At 40.7% G+C, this 20,885-nt stretch overlaps 2 protein-coding genes across 2 annotated transcripts in view; one reads left to right on the top strand and one right to left on the bottom strand.

Annotated features, from left to right (window-relative positions):
- Nucleotides 1-20,885, bottom strand: part of LOC137273232 (microsomal glutathione S-transferase 1-like) — a 394,294-nt gene that overhangs the window by 306,023 nt on the left and 67,386 nt on the right. The window lies entirely within an intron of this gene.
- On the top strand, nucleotides 7,629-19,161 carry LOC137273229 (uncharacterized). The gene is made up of 10 exons (XM_067805740.1): nucleotides 7,629-7,888; nucleotides 10,692-10,853; nucleotides 11,127-11,219; nucleotides 11,339-11,365; nucleotides 12,094-12,186; nucleotides 12,306-12,332; nucleotides 14,100-14,147; nucleotides 14,263-14,352; nucleotides 14,702-14,774; nucleotides 16,900-19,161. Exons 1-10 carry the CDS (start codon nucleotides 7,792-7,794, stop codon nucleotides 17,015-17,017), a joined length of 828 nt encoding a protein of 275 aa, XP_067661841.1. The 5' UTR covers nucleotides 7,629-7,791; the 3' UTR covers nucleotides 17,018-19,161.

Raw genomic sequence — 20,885 nt, 5'->3', positions numbered from 1 at the left:
CGGACGTCCTTGTACATTTAACCTTCATCTCACGTATATCGAACAACAGTGAGTAATAGCTGAAACATTTTGGCCAGATTTATACGCCATAGGATGTCAATACCGAATTGAACAACAACAACAACTCAGTTCTATCAAACCTTGTCCAATTCGGGTTGGAATTAATCTTCGGTTGCCCGTACTTGTCGTAAGAGGCGATTAACGGGTGGGAAGACTCTCTCATTTGGCTGACACGTGTTAGTGTATACAAGATGCGTAGAACGATGCTCATGATATTGATCCCTGGATTGTCTCATCCAGACTCGATTACTTAAAGCCTGACACCATATAGCTGGAATATTGTTTGGTGTGGCGTAAAACATAACTCACTCACTCAAATCTGTAAAACGTTTAAAACTGTCAGGAACTTAAGACAGTAGGAATATGTTATCATGATGAGATGTTTTGCAGTAAAAGCAAACCAAACAAAAATAAACATAACCAAAACAGTTGACGTGAATTATCATAATAAATCAAACATTTCTGTTCCCCCTGACAGGGACATAAGAACGCATGTATTCACGGCACCTAGTTAAACATCTAATACGTAAAACAAAGAGCCCCGAGGAGCGAGATAATATGACGCCACAGTTGTGTGATACATGTGGAGTGAAACTGTTGAAGGTTGAAGCACGAGGTCTTGCGCACAGGTCACTATCAGCTGAAGTCAAGAAAGGTTGGTCGTGGAGGGACCTTGATTGGCGTCTGGAAGTTTGTGAGTCCCCAATTCAACCGATCACTGGCGACCACGTGAAATATCTCTTGTCTCCTCCACCATATGGCTTTGGTCGAAATATGCCTTTGCTCACCGGTAGTACGTTAGTACCCGGAAGTGTGAGATGGCAATGTGGCAGTCAACCTTCTAACTCGTGGTGCACAACTTGACGTGTATACTCACCAGGAAGCTGAGAATGATCCTATGACTGGGCTAATTATACGTTTACGTTTGGTTCGTTGCACTCAACAGAATTCAATCAATTTATAATAATCAAGTTTGGATCATACAATCCAGTGACCAAAAGCATGAACATCGATCCACGCAATTGGGATCCGATAACATGTGTCAACTAACTGACAACCCAATACCTCGGTAACCTTTACCAATCTCAGGTATTCATTCAACATGAAAGGAGATACCTTCGAGTCAATATATTCCTTATATCGCTGCGTGTTAACAAAGAACGGGAAATCATTATTGTCAAACGTATTCCTACAAACGAATAAATATATGTAGTAAGTGTTCAGTTCCCAGGGACGTGATAGGTGACGTGTTAAATACACAAGCAGAAAGTATACATGTCTTTCAACTCATGAAAAATAACCATGCACTCTCCATACGAACTAGTTCAAGGATAGGATACTCACACCAAATGTTAACGTGATATATTAAATGGTATTCAGGGGCAATAGAGCGCTTCCTTCTTTAAGTGGAAGTAAGTAGTTTCTTCCTCAGTAAAATCCCTTTTATTTCTACCGGTTCTGTTCATATCTATTTCAAACATCTCACTGTTAGAAGTGGTCGTTAGGATCTACTGGAGGGGTCTGATACTTGAATACATTGGCCTTTCATTTCCTTAGATGACATTTTAGAAGAGTTGCTGTGATGAAAGAGAACAAGTAATTTGGTTTGACAATGTCCTTGTTGCAATGGATGCGACATTTTGGCGCAGATGCTAACACTTGATATAGACGTTGTCAGTCCAAATTACTTGTTCCTCTTCAATATTCTGTTGAAAAAGATGAAAATGAAAGCACAAATAAAACTCGGGTTTGAAATACTTTTGCGTTGATGCGTTGCCACTAGTCCATTTTAGGCCCTGAGGTGCCTTGGGGACATATAGATCGTCATGTCCTTGCTATTTCACCCTAAAGGTTCTTTCACATTTATTTCGAATTGACATGAATCAAGTAGAAAAAAACATATTTCCAAACTTCGAATTAGGAAAGGAATATCCAACTAAATTTTCAAGCTTTATTTTATTTTTCAAGCATGCGACTCCCAAATGCTATCAGTCGTTTCAGTGTCAGGTGGACACGTGTTTTCTGCGATTCGTTGGCGTTGACGTCAGGAGTTATTTGAGGAGCATTTGGGATACTCTGACTGTATTCCAAGTGTATTCGAGGTACATTCGAGCTGTATTCCAACTTCGTTCGAAAACCCCGATACATTTGAAGCATATTCCACCTGAAGTCGACCAGTAATCGAGATACATTCTGACTTATTCGAGGCGCATTGACAGGATTTTGAATTGTCTTTTCTGATCTTCATCGAATATGTTCAGAATGCTTAGAATGAGTAAGAAAGGAAGAGTAAGAATAATCTGAATACTATAAGGATGTTTAAAATGCAGTTACAATGCACCTCGTATGCCGTTCAATATTTTTCCACTTCGAATGTACCTCGACAGTGTTGAGCATGCTCAAAACATTCGGTCATGTTCCAAGAACTGACCCGATTAGTTGGAATGTATTCGGAGTGCAGTATGTTGTAGAATCCAGGTCGAATTTCCAGAAGTATCCAGAAATCTTCATTTCGAAAGCATACGGACTCATTCCGCCTTGAGCATGAAGGGTGTACAACCTAGAGATGGTTTGTGTTTTTGTGGAGGCTATTTTAGAGAGAGACAGTTTTCTGGCGGGCAAAACTTTATTTCAAAATTTATTTATTACAATGTCGGTAACTATCCTGACACTTGACAAAATACTGTTCTCCGCTCTTGTGCCAGATGTTTTCTTAAGGCTCTGACTTTGTCGAGTTAAGTAAGAAAAACAATTACTTTTGTCATGTTACCCATAAACAATGGGGTATACACTGGGAATGTAAATGGTAAATACCGTCCAGATCCTAAACGGCAAGGTACATATATACATTAACCATCTGTGCACATCCCTCACTAGAGATGACATCCCATTGTTAACCGTTTCCTTTTTCGCCGCCTCATACTTCGCTTGGCAAGGCAAGACCAACTAGCAAATTCACTGCCTTCCTATGGGTTCCCCGTGTCCCAACTTATTACAGAAAGATTTGTGACCAACTTTAAAGAAGCCGATACCACGCGTTTCCATTCCCAATGCTGGTACAGAAACCTTCACCATTCCAGGGTCTGAAGTCCTAATGGACCCGAAACCCGCAACACCACAGAATCAAATCCACTATGGAACAGAAAACCACTACCAGTTAGCATTCCTCCATGTAAAACTGGACAACAGCCAAGAAAACCAAAGACAACTTTCCACACTGCCGTCTACCACAAACCAAGCCACACGGATCAGTATATTTACTATTTACTAAAACCACCATCCTCAGATAACCAAGCTGTCACTGCCACCATCACTCAACGAGTCATAGCCATCGGCAATACAGACAGCCTTAGCCAAGAAATTCATCATTGCCTACAACGGATATAAACATATAGTCCACCCCAACCTAAAGCATGCGTGTACGAACAAACACAAATACATAGGAGAGACAACACGCCCCGTAGCTACCAGGACAAAAGAACATAAGAACTCTGACATGAAATCTGCCCATTCGTAACACCTCATAAAAAATCCCGACCACCAAATTTCCATTGTTCTATAAGCATCAACCTCGTCTTCCATTGTAATACCATTTATCTAATTGGCATCCTTACATTGTTATATTTGTACATTAATCCTAGGTAATTAAATTTGTCTTTTGTTGTTATCTTTGTATACCAAAATTCTCACCGCCCAGCACCTCATGCTCTTCAATGAGTACGTGCTGTTGGCGATATTCACACGAAATCAATATTTAAAGATTAAGTTTTTGGTACAGAAAAGACACATCTATCGTTGTCTGAAACAAAAGATAGATGTTATCAGTTCAATTTCTGTGTGATACTAGATATGACTGTTAGATATCAATCATGAAATCTATTAATGGTTCAGATGTACTATGGGGTTCAATCCGGGTTATATGCGGGCCAGTGTGGTTGTGACATCTTGCTGAAGGGTGCCCGTTTCTGTTATGGGCATTATCTTCTATGTTAAAGAGTCTTGAGCGGAGAGGAGGATTGTCGAGTTACGACAGGCTGAAGAATGTCATTTAGATATTTCTTACCAGAGATATTGTGAACAGTCACAAGGCCTAATTTACACCCCTTGTAAACACGTCATGACATGACTTCCACATCCCTGGTCGGTCGGCTGGGCATATTGCGGTTCAAAATAGCGGTTACTTTGAAACCAAACACGAACTCTGCCGTCCACAAGATGCATTAGCCTCCTGCACTCGTCAGATCAATGGATCCTTCGCCATTGATGTTCTCGCTCTGCACCACACCAAGCATGCATTTGTGTCACTTTCGGAGTGGTCTACATGACCATGTCCAGTAGCATGGAGACCATACCTGGTCGTCGCGATGGACACTCTCCTGTGGATATTCCAGTGGTCTCTCAGTGTAGGAACACATGAAAATGGGAGTCGTCTTTCGAGTCGAAGCAGTTCTCTCTCCTCTTGCACAGATGTCGCTGTAGATCTTCATTGATTCGGGTGTGTTTCTGAACCAGGCGTGTGATAACACGGTGATAATGTTCAATCTGTCTGGCAACAGCTCTTCAAGGCATTCCGCCATCTCTCACCGGTTTACAATCTGCGCCTTGGCATAGTTGAATTTCAATGAAAGTTCAAATGGTCTGTTTGAGATATCAGGCGTCAATGAAATCACAAAAGTTGGTCTCTCAAAATGAACGACACCTGCATTTAGCTCTAGAAGGGCAAGACATTCATGTGAGTTAACAATCGTTTCGGTTAATGTATGGAAACCAGTTCATGCCATCAGCTATATGAGGTCGTATTTTCCATTTCATAACACAAAATTACAATTAGTAGCGCTCAGCTGTACTTTCTAAGTATAGTTCAGCCAGTGTTAAACAAGTGCAGGGTTAATCCGTCCTATCCTTTATCAATTAACTCAACTTTTCATGCTGGACTACTTCAAAAGTTAATTTATGAAATAAGGACTTCTTCAAACTCAGTTTCTGTGCCGGGTCTGGAAACAATGGCATATGTGAAGCTGAGACATATTTCATCATCGACGGATATATGAGTATGTTAATGAGTATATACTTTTCTGACTTACATCAATCCAACATGGGTGGTTTTCCTTTCGGTTTCTTCGCTCTACTTCACACAACAAAATGGAAATTCCTTTTACATAAACATTTCTGCTAAACACAAAATCCATTGCTGCGATTCATATCAAAAGTATGAATATATGAATGGGAATCTGATGGGAATGATACCACAATGTCATGTTTGCGAAAGCCATCATAAACACACTTTAAATAGGCATGGTAAAAATATTTTCCCCTATTGTCTATAAAATCACTGTGATTTTCTTCGAGAAAGTCTCTGCTTGTATTACTTTTGCACTGGTCCAGTGGATATTTAAATAAAACTTTCAGCCCAACGTTTGAAAGAAACCGACACTGTTCACTTTCAAGTTTGTCGACATCCTCATATTATGTGGTGTGTCAAGACTGCCTGAGTAGTCACGCGTTAGCGTTAGTTTTTAGCAATATTCCAACAATATCATGGCGAAAAAGGACTTCACATAGTGTAGAGAATCAAACCTGGGTCTTTTGCATAACGAGAGAACGCTTTAGCCACTAGGCCACCGCACCGCCCCAACATTGGGTACAGTGTCTCTAATGCTTCTCTATTACGCAGTATTTGCGTAATGTTTGAACAGTTGAAATGTCGACAGAATAATGGTTTTCTTCCAGGGATGGACGGAATTACCATAACTTCAGTTTCCTAGCCTGCATGTGTATGTCGAGTTTGATGGTGAAAGCGTGTGTGTGTGGTGTTTGACTATCATAGTGTGTGTAGTAATGTTTGATGATCATGGTGTGTGTGTGTGTGTATGAAGTGTGTAGTGTGTGTGTGTGTGTGTAGTGTTTCGTTATCATATCGTGTGTGTGTGTGTGAGAGAGAGAGAGAGAGTGTGTGTGTGTGTGGGGGGGGGGGGTCTAATGATATATAATCATAGTGTGAGTGTAGCGTGTAATGATCATAGCGTGTGTGTGTAATGACTGGTGATCATAATGCATGTTTGTGATGTTTGATGTTTATATCGTGTGTGTGTAACGTTTGATGATCATATGGCGCGTGTGTGTGTGTGTATGTGTTTAATGTTTGGTGTTCATAGACGTGTGTCTGTGTACTGCTTCATTGTCATATTATAGCTTGTGAGCATATTGTATCATTGTCATATCAAGTTTGCGTAAGTGGATGAGCGGGTTAGATCACTGACTTGTGCTTGCGACTAGAATCTGTACTTTACTGAACAAGTGTCATCCCAAATGAAACACATCTCACATCGATGACTTTCCGCACACAAACTTTGAACAAAGGGTTTCGCATAGGCCTGTTTTCTGACTGACAGCACAAGTAACTGCCAAATGCATTCATGTCTTTCAATCAGATCACGGAAATGAAAACACATTCAAAAACAATTCTGGTGAGCAGTGATAATTTGGGGAAAGAGAAACTACAACGTGTCACAAGAAAGAAGAAAGACGATTCACCACACACAAGTATATCTTTCATTACAACAAGTACCTTTCGTAAACTTTGTTGAAAACAAATTTACAATGTACGTGTTCAGTCTAACACCGTTGTCTCGATAAACATGGGACCACGAAAAATGTCGAGTTATGCGAACTTCGAAACATCGGACCACATTTGCTGTTAATTGCTGGATTGTCTGGTTCAGACTCGATTATTTGCAGACTGCCGCCATATAAATGGAATATTGCTGAAACCCACTCCCTTTTAGGGTATTCCAACATCTGATCTAGTTATCCGTAAATCTACAACAAGCTTGCTCGGTGTCAACATTTTAGCAATGTTTAGTCAAGGTGTAGAAGGGTAACTTAAACATTGACACCATCCTACCTTAGGACGTGCCAACCTGACTGAGTTGCGTCCCTTAGGTACCCTGGATGTCTGGGATTGTGGGTTTGACTTCCGATTCTGATCGAATATATTAGCCATTGGTCTGGGCCATAGATTATGCATAGCGGAGAGAGTGAGTATGTTTTACATCGCTTGTAGCTATCTTCCAGCAATACCGAGGACGCATGCATATATGAAATGGGAACCTTTACAAATCATAATGTCAGGTTTCATGTGTGTTTTCAGATTAAGGTTTTATTCAACAATTGTAGAATTTGGGAATTTAAAGTAGAACTGGAAGACTGGTTTAGGGATTTTGTACAGGATTTTGAAATATACGAGGAAGAACAAGACATTGATCTAAATAATGTTCATAGACTCTTAAGGTAAACCCATCCAAAACAAACTCATACATCATCTTAGACTAAGGACATGTTCAAGTTTATGAGCTTACGCTGAAAATGTTTCGGCAAATAATCGCCACATTAATCTACCTTTTGTGTATCTGTTGTTTCTACAAAATATTAATATCAGTGATATTTATCACATATCACTAGTAGTTCAGCCTTTGAACGTACAAGTTGTTCGTCCCCCATATTCAGCCCAAACGTTTCCTTCCGGTCTCTGTCTACAGGGTATGTGTCATGGCATGTCATGTGACCTCAATACGAAACATCGAGCCAGTTTCGCAAACATCATTTCAAATCTGATTCACATTCTCACTGGCGTGGGCTGCTAGAACTATTGAATGTAGCGGGAACTGCAGTACCCGGACGTATGTCTGTTTGAGACAGTCGAGCTGAAGTAACTGTAGCTAGAAGTATACCATGGCTGGCGCTCTGACAATCCAACGGGGATCTCACGCATTTGCCCTGATGGTGATAGTGGTGGTTCTCAGCTGGAAGGAGTGTTTCACTCAACAAGGTAGGAAACATACAGATGCGAACTGGATTAATTATGATTGTCCTTTGGGTGTTCGTTACTGAGATGCCACGACTCGCTCGATCACATTCACCTCTTTGCAAACCTAAAGTGTGGAAGTAAGAATTACCTCCGTTTTAGCAGTTTTCAAACAACGTTACGACCGATAGACCAGGAAATAGCTTCACGAATATCATAATATATATTATTGTCCTCGTATGACTTTCATATCGTCCTCGTGGCTTGATGGGCTGTCAGTTTTATCGGCGGTTAAAGTGATACTAAAGCAATGATCCCTAAGTATATGATCTTGGACCCATGTGGGAAATACAACACGGGTCTTCGGCGTGACGAGCAAAGGCATTAGCCACTGGACTACCCTACCCTCTAACACTCAACGCTGATTCATTAACACGCGCTTATGGCAAAGTAGGAACAGTGAAATGGTCTCTGGTTTCGCAGAGACTTCTCATGATTATGGGTTTTGTTTGTGTTCTACGAAACTATTGTGAATGTTTAGACCAGGATGTACATGAGGTTAACAGGTTATGCAATGAAGTCGTCTTGAACACCATGTTTAGTTTTGCAGACTTGCTGCCTTTATGCATCGCGTTTACAGACTAGTTTACAGACTAGTTTTTGTCAACGTCAACGACCCGCTTGCATCCAGCATACATCGTGACACAACAGATCGAAGAATTAACGCATTTCTCGACACGATTGTGATACTTTTTCTGTTTCCCTAAAACTGTAACAGAAAGAACTTTATTTCTGACAGGGGTTTGGAAACATCAGAAGTGCGCACATTCCAGCGTAATCATGTATGTTCTTTTCCCTTTGTAAGTGGTGGGATAGCTTAGTAGTTGAAGCGTTCGCTTGACACGATTAAGACACGGGTTCGATTCAACACACAGGGACGATAAAGCCCATTGCAAAAATATTACAAGAAGCACTACATACCTACTCATTCACTCGTTTCATGTACTGGAAAGTGATACGTCCGTATTGTCTACATACACTGATATCTGATAGTGATTCATCAACACATGTCTCTGATTCGGCCTGGATCGTACATTGGTGATGGTCGGTATGACTTTTGTATTGTCATCATCACTGTATGACAGTCATTCATAAACACATTCTATAATGCTGCAGAGGTCGTGTTGGGGGCTTTCCTTTCAAATGCGATTTTTATTACCATGATCATTTATAGGCATTTATTTCTTGACATATGTTTATACATTTTTGTTTACTTTGAAGTATTGGCACATTATTCAAGTTTAAAATGTTAGCAACTTTTTGCCAAGGAATTGCTTGTATGGTATTTATGAATGCGAACTCAATCACATATTTACAATGGCAACAGACGAGAAGGAAATCAAACTGATCTCCATCTATCTTTAACTTACACATCATGCATAACCTTACTTCCTGTTAAAATGAATGTATTTAACTTTTAGCCACACATAAAGATTGGTTAAATGTTACTCATATTGAAAACTGAGTCTTGAAGCTTATGTCAACATGACGTCATACATGCTGTGGCTTCATGTCTATATACGTGCATATGCTGACTTCATAACGCCAGTAGAGGTATCAGTTTCTGTACAGTGTTCAAACAGTTATCACTCAAATACTTCCTTAAAAACTATTTTAAATCCTAGGCAGAGAAGGGTCGAATGCGGGAGTTTAATAGAGAACAGCGATTTTTATTAATAATTTTTGAGTAAATGGCATTTGTGGAACTTACGGAAGCGTATTAGGGCCACGGTGAAAGTATTTTTAGTCTCATTAGGAGACTAAAGAGTCCTACGTAGGAGTTAGCATCTCCTGCGTAGGACTTATCTCTTACGTAAGACATACTATCACCTACGTAGGACTTACTGTCACCTACGTAGGACGTAGACTCATGAGTCTACAGTTATGCATTATATTTTCCATTGGCGTCTAATATCATATGTTTCATTTACTCTAAGTGCCTACTATTTCCTTCACCATTAGACTCTTGTGTTCAACTATACTACCTGCCAAAGGTTTGGGCTCATTAGTGTAAATGTAGCCGCATACTTCACTCAACTGTTCTAAACTAGATTTTGCTAAATATTCCATACTGTTTAATGGTGTTTACACATGAACTCGTGTATAATAAACCAAATTCGTAACGTTGACAAGATTATTGTCATGCGTTCAACAAATGATTAAACTCGGTGAAAAATGGCAAATTCTTATCAAACCTTTACACCAAAACGCAGCATTTCACATGCACGATATTTGCACATGTTTTACAGCAATTTGATGAACCATCCTCGGGCAATTAATCAGCATAGAGTTTGCAGTTGTTTCCCCCAAGTTGGTGAAGAAATTCATCTTCGTTGTAACCATGTATCCATATATAACATATAGTGGGTGTTTTAAGTGAGTCTAGACTTCTGGTGGGTAGTATACTTGTTGCATATTACTTTCATGTGTTGAACCGACTGCAGAAATGCATTTTCAGAGCCAATTTGTGATCTTATTAACTTGTGAACACACTGACAAATGAACTTTTCGTGTTCATCTCCTCGAGATCTTTCCAATGATATAAAATATGTCTTTGTAGCTTGCTCCCTTCTGTGTGTCAAGTTAGGACTCGCTGGTCATTCCTAAGTTGCCCCACCCGGCCTTCATTACATTCATTTGCTTTCTTAGAATTACAAAGAATGACAGACGAAATAACGCTTTCCAAAATATCTATTCTTTCGTGAATCACGCTGATCCCATAATCTTATATCTTTTATATATTTTCATTTCTCTCCCTTTTCTGCAGAACATCTAGCTTTCCAGTCGTCTTGCAAGCCTGAAAATAACTCCAAGGCCACAAATACGTGCATCGAACAGGGAATGCGCATTTTCAGCATAAATGACTTTAAAGTGGCTGGCAATTTTAAAACAGAAGCCGAAGCACAACACGGATCGATATGGATTAGTGGTAAAATATTCATATCAGTAAATCATAGTTTGATTATCTAAAGCCTCTTGGCCGTCATATTGCATTATTATATTCTCTTTAATTAGTGCGTGCATGATATGTAAATCACTGAAACGTTCACTGCGTATGGTGTACAGTTTGCAGGGATAGTATGTACGTTAACTGTTAACGGAAAACTTATGACACCCTTGACATCCTTGTATCCAAGCTTGTGTACTGAGGATGCGATATATTACACTCCTTGTTGCACTTTTATATTTTACACTTTTTCAGATTATGCAGACAGGTGTAGAATTTTAAGGAACGGGACATTCGTCGAGGTGAACAGCAGCGAACAACACTATTATCTTTGCAAACGTAACGCCAGTGAGTTTCTTGGTTATACTTCATGGTGTTATTACTCTCCTCCATAAACCACAACAATACTGTGTAATTAATCATCTTAAGCAAATTGAATTCCTTAGTATATCCATTCTCTTTTGCAGCAGTGGAAGAAGAACTATCGAGGAATGGTACGTAATTTCTTGTAATTTAATTAAAGTCACGTGACATGTAAACGTAATTCACATTACTACCTGTTCGGATGTTAGTGGTTCGTCTTCGTTGTTCTTTAAATGTCATCCTTTTAGTCTTCTTACAACCTATGACTTGGTTGACCACACATTATTGTATCCCAATTGCGTAAATCGATGCTCATGTTGTTGGTCACTCGATTGTCTAGTCCAGAATCAATTATTCATAGACATTGTTGTAATAGACAATATTTCTCGGAGAGATCACATATGCTGAGGGGCAAAAGAAACGCTGGTTTCTAAATTTCTTATCTAAGAGATACCGTTGTATTTTACTAAGGCCACAAATACGTGCATCGAACAGGGAATGCGCATTTTCAGCATATATGACTTTAAAGTGGCTGGCAATTTTAAAACAGAAGCCGAAGCACAACACGGATCGATATGGATTAGTGGTAAAATATTCATATCAGTAAATCAAAGTTTGATTATCTAAAGCCTCTTGGCCGTCATATTGCATTATTATATTCTCTTTAATTAGTGCGTGCATGATATGTAAATCACTGAAACGTTCACTGCGTATGGTGTACAGTTTGCAGGGATAGTATGTACGTTAACTGTTAACGGAAAACTTATGACACCCTTGACATCCTTGTATCCAAGCTTGTGTACTGAGGATGCGATATATTACACTCCTTGTTGCACTTTTATATTTTACACTTTTTCAGATTATGCAGACAGGTGTAGAATTTTAAGGAACGGGACATTCGTCGAGGTGAACTGCAGCGAACAACACTATTATCTTTGCAAACGTAACGCCAGTGAGTTTCTTGGTTATACTTCATGGTGTTATTACTCTCCTGCATAAACCACAACAATACTGTGTAATTAATCATCTTAAGCAAATTGAATTCCTTAGTATATCCATTCTCTTTTGCAGCAGTGGAAGAAGAACTATCGAGGAATGGTACGTATTTTCTTGTAATTTAATTAAAGTCACGTGACATGTAAACGTAATTCACATTACTACCTGTTCGGATGTTAGTGGTTCGTCTTCGTTGTTCTTTAAATGTCATCCTTTTAGTCTTCTTACAACCTATGACTTGGTTGACCACACATTATTGTATCCCAATTGCGTAAATCGATGCTCATGTTGTTGGTCACTCGATTGTCTAGTCCAGAATCAATTATTCATAGACATTGTTGTAATAGACAATATTTCTCGGAGAGATCACATATGCTGAGGGGCAAAAGAAACGCTGGTTTCTAAATTTCTTATCTAAGAGATACCGTTGTATTTTACTAACACAACAATCAACACCAGGTTGACCGACTTTAACAACTAGTTGATCATATTGTAAGAATAGTAAGCATTCTTGTAACAGGTGTTTCACTGTCCTGCATAATTCGATCACGATTCATTTCATGTCATCATTACACACATCATTTAAAAGTCACATTCCATCATCAATATCGAGAGTGTCCACCTCCAGCAAGTATGCAGTCTCTGACACGACGTCGCCCAGACCTTACCATTCCCCCTCACATTGGCTGGGCTGATGTGACGCCATTCTCCTTGTAGTGCTTGCGTCAGCGAGTGGCTGTCATGTGGACGTTGCTGACGTTGCCGAATCCTTCTCCCAAGATGGTCCCCGGGGTGTTCTAAATTATTCAGCTCAGGGGATCTGGCTGGCAACTGAAGAACGTGTATGGTGTTGACACTGAAATATTTTCTGGTAACACGTACACTGTGTAGAGTGACGTCATAATGTTGGAACAGCGTTCTTGGACTATTCTGCAGGAATGGAAGCACGACTGGTGTCAAGACCTGGTTAATGTAGCGGTCAGCGTTGAGGATACCATTTAAAACCATCAGGTCGGTCTTATCGTCACCACAAATACCGCCCCGTATCATCACACGTACGCCGCCATGAGGATTCGAAAACAGCACTCTGTACCAATGTCGTCTTTGCCAGCGTTGCCAAATGCGAGCCCGACTCAATCTGCGGCATCGAGGTTGCCGGAACAAGGTCACTCCGTAAAGGACCGGTAAACTCTCATACCAAAATGGCGGAGACGTCGAACTGCAGTCCTCCCGCTGAAGGCGTGTTGAAAAGCATCTTGTGGTAATGACGTCAAAGTGTGGAACCTGTTACCGATGTGCAGCAGACGAAGATGGCGGTCTTCATTGGCCATGGTCACCCGTGGTCCTCCACCACGTGGTCTGTCTGATGCACCATCAGTCTCTCTAAGACGTTTCACAGCCTCTCCATTGTGGTTTTATGGCAACCCATGATTTGTGCAACTCTGACCCGAGTTGTCCCAGTCTGCAACATCCCTATTGCTCTCTCCCGCTGCTTAGACGTGGCATTCTTTTGGTGAAATCTAAACGATTCAATGACGAGGAAGGATTCAGGGCACTATTTATACCGGATCCTTGCACCGAACTTTCCCTATGCATTTTTTCAATCAGAAACCAGAATAATCAATTTTTCACAGACAACTTGTGATGTAGATTCACCACCAGGCCAAAGAAATGACAGTTGCATTTTGGAAAGATGTTTTCATAACGTCCCTAACCATGGTTTTAGGCATGGATTAAAATTGTATCAATATTTGTGAAACTAGCGTTTCTTTTGGCCCTGGGTTTCAGCCAAGGTTAATATTCACATGTATTGTCACATTTATATTTAAGTTCGTGTTCATGTTTATGTTCATGTTTATACAAATACAGACACACGTGCCTTCTATGTCCCGTGTCAAAGGAATGAAACTTCAATGCGTAAGTAGAGCTTATTCATCTGTCACCATTAACTGCAAAATCTTTCTCAAATACCACAACAGTTTGCATCACCCCTACGTCTGTTCTTGTATCATGTGTTTCCTTTCTGTGGTAGCACCTCAGTCATCAACAACTACAGGGACACCAGGGACAAAGGCAGCGACAACCACAACAAGTTCTGACTCTAAAGGACTCTCAAATACAGGTTTGATGAAACGATGCGATCCTTCCGCGACGTGCAATACATGTCCTTCATCTTTCATCCTCATCTCATGATTGTTCCAGATGCCGGTAAATCTTGCAACCGAAGTAATTTTCTGTACTGCATCAGAGGCAGATTCTTGCCAGCAGTGGAGAGTGGTGTAGTTTTGTGGTTAAAAGCGTTCGCCCGTCACGCCGAAGACCGGGATTCGATTCCTCACATGGGTAACGCGAAGCCCATTTCTGGTATCCCCCGTAAAACTGACGTAAAACTAAATTCACTCACTCACTATTTAGATAGATGCATCTAATCCCCCTTCCGCTAATATCCCCTTGTATTCCGTCTGTTTCAGCCATTTACTTGATCGTCGCAGTGGCTGTCTGTTTCGTTGTGGTCTGTATCGTCGCGGCTGTAGTCATCAAACGGTGAGTGCGAAAGAACTGATAACGCAAACCCATGAAAGTCATCATAACAGTGTGTTCTGACTGTTAGCGCTTTGACCACGACATTCATACTGGAATGGCGCCATATAAGTGGAATATTATTATGATTTACAGACTGAGATTGAATTGCAACAGAGAGGGTTCGGGTGGTCCTAGCACTGTCAGGCTGGTAAAGCTCATCATCATCTCAGGGCCTTCGCCCCTTCTACATGCAGCCCAGACAGCGAATGGGACTTCTCCCAGTAAACGCTGCCTAGTGCGAACCCACCAAGAACTGTCCAGAGAATATGAAGCCTCCCCAACACTGCAGCCTTCTTCATTATCCAAATTGTCAGAAGGACTGTGCTCCCAGTGGAGAACCCGGGTACTCTCCTGATCTGCGCCAAGAGATCAGGAGGTACCAAACCAAGGGCACCGAGAACAATGGGGAGCCTGACGACAGTGTATTTGGGATGCAAGCGAGACATTTCAAAGGCGACGTCCGCATATTTATCATATTTTCCTGAATCTTGCCAATCACATTGCTGTCAAAAGGGACAAAAAATTCAATGATACAGAATCAGGTTTACTGGCTGGAATTCGTCTCAGACTGTATATTGGCCTATTCCAGAGACGTTTGAAAGCATCATTTTCCAGGACGCCCTGGACCTGTTCAGGGTCGTACCATGGGTGGACCTCGGGGTCAAAGCCACAGGCAAAGTGGAGACGATAGTAAAAGCAATGAGCCATGACATCATGTCTTTTAAGATATGCTGTTTGTGCCAAGGAAGGGCATCCACTGACAAGGTGTTGGACAGTCTCTGTAAATTCATTGCAAAGGCGACATTTCATGTTCACATTTTGATTAAGAATCACATTCTGGCGATTGCGAGTGGGCAGTGACTGGTCCTGAGCAGCAAAAAGAAAGCCCTCAGTTTCACATTTGAGACCAGTCGACTCCATCCAGGCAAAGGAGTCGGTGGGATTGCCATTCTGTTCCGCATACTGCATGTGCACACGGTGCAATGGCTTTCCAGACAGCTTCTCCACAAAGGACCGATTCTGGGTAGACTTGATGAAGGATTTCACCTGGTTTACTCCCATCGCTGTACTGTCCAGCAGTACATCGCCATCAAAATCAACCTCAAATTTCAGATTGTGTCCAACAACCTTGGCACGCTAAAGATAGCTGTGGAATTCCTTGTTTTCATCATGTGTCTTGACAGGCATCAGCAGGGGATTGTAAATATGTGCAAAAGTACACAATAAAATTGTGTTATGAAGAGCGTCCACATTAATCAAACCCCGACCTCCAGAACTGATTGGCATATATAAACGATTAAGAGAGGAAAGAGGGTGGTGTGCTCTGTTATCTGACATGATCCTTCTGGTCAGGCGGTCAAGACTCTGGATGTCTTGTTTTGTCCAATCAACTACTCCAAAGGAAGAGGAAAGGAATGGCACAGCAAAAGTATTGGTAGCTTTGACCATATTTCGAGCATTTCGCTCTGAACTCCAGATTTCTTTAAACGATATTTATACTCCGCCCGTTTCTTAAGTTTGTTATTATTAGTCAGATATTTCTCCACATGACGCTGCAGAGAGAGACGTGAATGAACAGAGGGTTTTCGTTACTTTGCACTATCTAAACCTAGACTGTTTAACTATTTGGCTTGTGTTTTTAAGGTTGTGTATACAGAGTTGCAACTGGTTTTATTATTTCTCCAATCACACCTCAGCGTGGGCAGTGTACTGAATACATGCATGTGAGTGAGTAAGTGAGTATGGTGTTATGTCGCCTTCAGCAATATTCCAGCAATATTACGGTGCGGGACACCAGATTTTGTCTCACACATTGTACCCTGAATTGAACCCGGCTCTTTCATGTGACGAATGAACGCTCTAACTATTAGGCTACCCCGAATACATGTACTTTCGACCAAAACAATTCGTCTAATCACAGTTTAAATTTGTACCATTTGGAATTCGTTTTGATTATATTTCAGCTCTGCTGTAAATAGAGCGACAGCTAGTCACAGACAGACGCAGGATATTTACTATCCACCGTCGGTCCGTGTGATCACTGAAAAACACACTACATGATTCGGAGGACCTTATATTGTTTCAGTTGCACAGCAAAGAAGCAAGAAAATGTCACCTTGAAGAGGGTAGACGTAGTTCGTGAGAAGAACGAAGGAGTTGCACTGACAGAAAACGGTGGCAACAGTGACGACACCCCTATGTAGCGCCCACGACACTCAAGTTGATGCCAATTTTCGCAAACGTTCCTGGAGAAAGGTGAAAATGGAACTGCAAACTGTTCAGTACTAGTAACGTTGTTTCATTATTAAACTGAACAAACACCCGGTGTCCAGAAATCTCTCCAGGATCTTTAAGAAGAACATGTATGGGAGATACAGGATTAAGTTTACGATTACGATTATGTGTGATTACTTTTTTCCATGAATATTTCCAAATCTGGAATGTCATTGGACCTGATGGCCTTGAATTGCTTTGGATTTGCCTTGGTTTGTTTGGGACATTCCTCATTGTAACAGATTACTTTGGACTCCTGTGGGTCACGGGACCAAAATGTCATTGCATTTGTGTAACCTGGGATTACCTTTGTTTGTTAGGTATTGTTTTGATGGTTTGGATCATTGACTGTAATGACTTGCTTTGAGTCAATGTATTATTAATTGATACGAAATTGCACCTCGTTGTCAAGGTTACTGCAGTGAGTTGTTGGAAATGTGTTCAGCGAAATGCCTCGACTTGCTTTTGAACAAGTCTTTGCCTTGTATTGCTTTGGATTGCATCTCGAATGTTTTGGTTATTGTATCCGATTGCTTTTTGGTATTCGATTGTTAGCGTCAGATTACCTTTGAACTTTTTGGGTTACTGCATCGTATAATAGCAATGGATCATTGCATCTCTTTGTCGTGACTTGTGTATGGGTTTCCTTTCATTGTTTGGGTAATTGCATCAGATTGCCCTGATGTGCTTTGGATTGCTCTTGATTTCCTGGCTCACTGTATGATATTAACTTGAACTGCTTTAGGTGACGGCATTGGTCTGCATTGTATCACCTCTGTGCCTTGACTTGTCTTCTAGGTGATTGCATATGATCATGTTACATTGTTTGAGAGAATCGGTTGTCTTGAATAAACTTTGATGTTTCATTGGCTTTGTCATCGCATCTGATTCTTATCAGAAAAACTTCTATTTCTGTGGACTGGATTCTAGTGTGTGGGTCGTTGCATCGGATCGCTTTCAATTACTTTGGGTTGCCTTCCATGGCTGGAATACATGAAATGGTTTGAGATGTACTGGGCTGCATTGTGATTGACTGTACTCAAAAACTTCAATGCTTATGCAATATGGTATACCATGTTCTCAGTATTAATGCAGCCCAAACGTGTCTGGTGTTTGTGTCTTATGTTGTATTCCAACAACGAAGTGTCTGATCGGGCGGTAGCACCAGAACGGGTGATAGCGGCAGTGGTAGTAGTAGTAGCAGTAATTGTGATAAATATATGAATAGTAGTAGTTGTAGGGTAGGAACTGCGTCAGCAGTAACTGTAGTAGTTGTTGTTGCAGTAGGTATAGTAGTAGTAACAGTATTAGTTGTTGTAACAGTAGTAAAAGTGTGGTGGTGGCGGTGGTGGTAGTAGAAGTAGCAGCAGCGGTGGTGGTAGTAAGAACAATGGCAGTAGCAGCAATAGTAGCGATAGTAGCAATAGTTAGAGCAGTACCGGTAGTCGTAGCAGAAACAATAGTAACAGTAGCAGCAGTTGAAGTAGTAATAATAATAGTAGTGGCAGCAGAAGTAATAGTGATAGTAGCAGTAATGGTGGTGGTAGTAGTAATAGCAGCAGTAGTAGTGATGGTAGTAGTAGTAGTAGTGGTGGTAGTAGTAGTAGTAGTAGTAGTAGTAGTAGTAGTAGTAGTAGTAGTAGTAGTAGTAGTAGTAGTAGTAGTAGTAGTAGTAGTAGTAGTAGTAGTAGTAGTAGTAGTAGTAGTAGTAGTAGTAGTAGTTTCGAAGGCAAAATAGAAGTGAAAATAGATTAATAGGCCATTTAATCTGGTGTTCTCTTGAGAATATATGAAGTTGCCACTGAAACCAGTGATGTTACAAGGTGTTCCCTGGTGAAAACATGAAGTGGCCACTTAAACCAGTGATGACACCGGGCGTTCTCCGGAGAAATCATGAAGTGGTCACTGAAACCAGATGTTCACGAGAACAGTATAAGTTTACTTTGTTTTTATCCGATATGTGCATATAGGTATAAGTGTAGTTATAGACGTCATTTCTTTCGAAAGACAGAATTGCTGTGGGGTCCATAGCGAAATAGGTCTATTTGTATTTAATACAGTCTCAAAAATTGAAGCGTGCTCCATTTTCATTTTCTGCCACAGTCCGCAACAGTTCAGTTGTCTCCTCGTCGTCTGCATATAATCATCTCTGACCAAGACAAATCACCGCGGCACACAATCAGTCACAGAGCACCAAGTAATACGCAGTTTACATTAAACAAGCGGAGGTTGCTTGAAGGATATCCCAGAATGGAGTTTATGTATATCCTGGCTGACATAAGAATATGTACACCCGTTTTCCTTAGTGGTTAAAACTGGAACAAATGAGACATGGTTATCAACTGGTGTGCAAGTTGGTATAGGGGGATCCTGGAGGCGAGTTTGACATTTCACTGTTTTCACTACAGTTTTAGTCAAGTAACGTTCTTGAAAATGATTTTAATGGTTAGATCAGTTTTCAAATATATACACTCTTTTTATCCGGCACCTTAAAATATGTAATACCTGCACCTCAGTAACTTAGAATATTATCTGACCTCACGCATAAATATCGGTTTCAGATGGGCTGAGCGCTGTCCTTCTATTTCCAGTTAATTTAATATTTTCACTGTACCCCGCTGGTAATGCTGAACCCATCTGGTACTTCGTCGTAGTAATTCTTTAATTCGAATAACATTGAATCACGAATGATGTACGAAATTAACCAGTGTTATGAGAATGTAAAACAATGGAAGGGAGATAACTAGAAATTATTTTTTAATTTTTATTTATTTATTTATTTTGGTTTTGGGTTTTTTTTAGGTTTTTTTTTGGGGGGGGGTGTTTTGTTTTTTGTTACCTGCAAAATCTACCGATGGCTACAGAAGCTTTTGTACCTGTGCTACAAACAATTCAAAATTAACATTGAGATGTTCCTTCAGATAAATACGTCGTTGACTGGTCCATCGGGGTCCACGGGTTGATGTACCCTCGACGTTTTTTATGTAACGTCATGAACAAACATCGAGGTTGCATCAACCCATTTCCCCCCTATGACCAGTGAACAGCTTATAGCAAGACTTAGTTTAGGTTGTCATTGGTCGTGAGTGAGTGAGTGAGTTGTGTTGAACGCCACTTGTCAGTAGGATGTTAAAGGGAAGCCAGAAAATGTACAGGTCGAACAGGCACACTACACTGGTGGAGTACGCCCTCGCAGGTATTGCACAGAAAAACCTACAAACATAAATTAAAAAGGATGAATGGCGAGTTCGAACCCACAAAAGTCTGACATATCTAAGGGGCACCACACTGACCAGAATAAAGTTGCAGAAATAAAACGTCTTCTTTCAATTAAGTCACTAGCCAAGAAAATGAAACGAGGATTAAGTACTACTTGTAGCGTCAGGCAACAAGCAAACACTTACTAATAGGGCAAACTGTGAAAGTGGCGGGACTTTCTAATACAGTAGTGCGGGTTCACACTTTCAGTGAAAACCTGGGACAAGTTACACAAAGTTATGATAACGCTAAGACTGCCGTAAGTCTATGTGACAGTATAGGACATACGACAGTCATAGAGCTACAATAGCTTTGAACGAGAAAGGAGGCCCAGGAGTCATTGCTGATTTACGGTGCTGAATTCAGAGAATTTTCACTAAAGCATGTATTTGGACTTCAGAGCCACACACATATCACTAAAAACACATGGAAAAGTCCAAGGACAGACCAACAGACACACAGATTATTTATTTTCGTCTCACTTCAAATGTTACATAGATTTATATGTAGTATTGAAATGAACAAATCCTTGGAGGCTAC

The sequence above is a fragment of the Haliotis asinina genome, chromosome 2 (genome assembly GCF_037392515.1).
Source record: "Haliotis asinina isolate JCU_RB_2024 chromosome 2, JCU_Hal_asi_v2, whole genome shotgun sequence".
In the NCBI taxonomy this organism is placed as follows: Eukaryota; Metazoa; Mollusca; class Gastropoda; order Lepetellida; family Haliotidae; genus Haliotis; species Haliotis asinina.
Note: the sequence above shows the minus strand (reverse complement) of the source record. Positions and strands in the feature narration are given on the sequence as shown.

Coding starts and splice junctions, on each gene's coding strand:
- LOC137273229 (XM_067805740.1), top strand. CDS start 7,792: ATGGCTGGCGCTCTGACAATCCAACGGGGATCTCACGCATTTGCCCTG. Junction 10,854..11,126: donor CGGATCGATATGGATTAGTG/GTAAAATATTCA, acceptor ACACTTTTTCAG/ATTATGCAGACAGGTGTAGA. Junction 12,333..14,099: donor AGAAGAACTATCGAGGAATG/GTACGTATTTTC, acceptor ATACAAATACAG/ACACACGTGCCTTCTATGTC.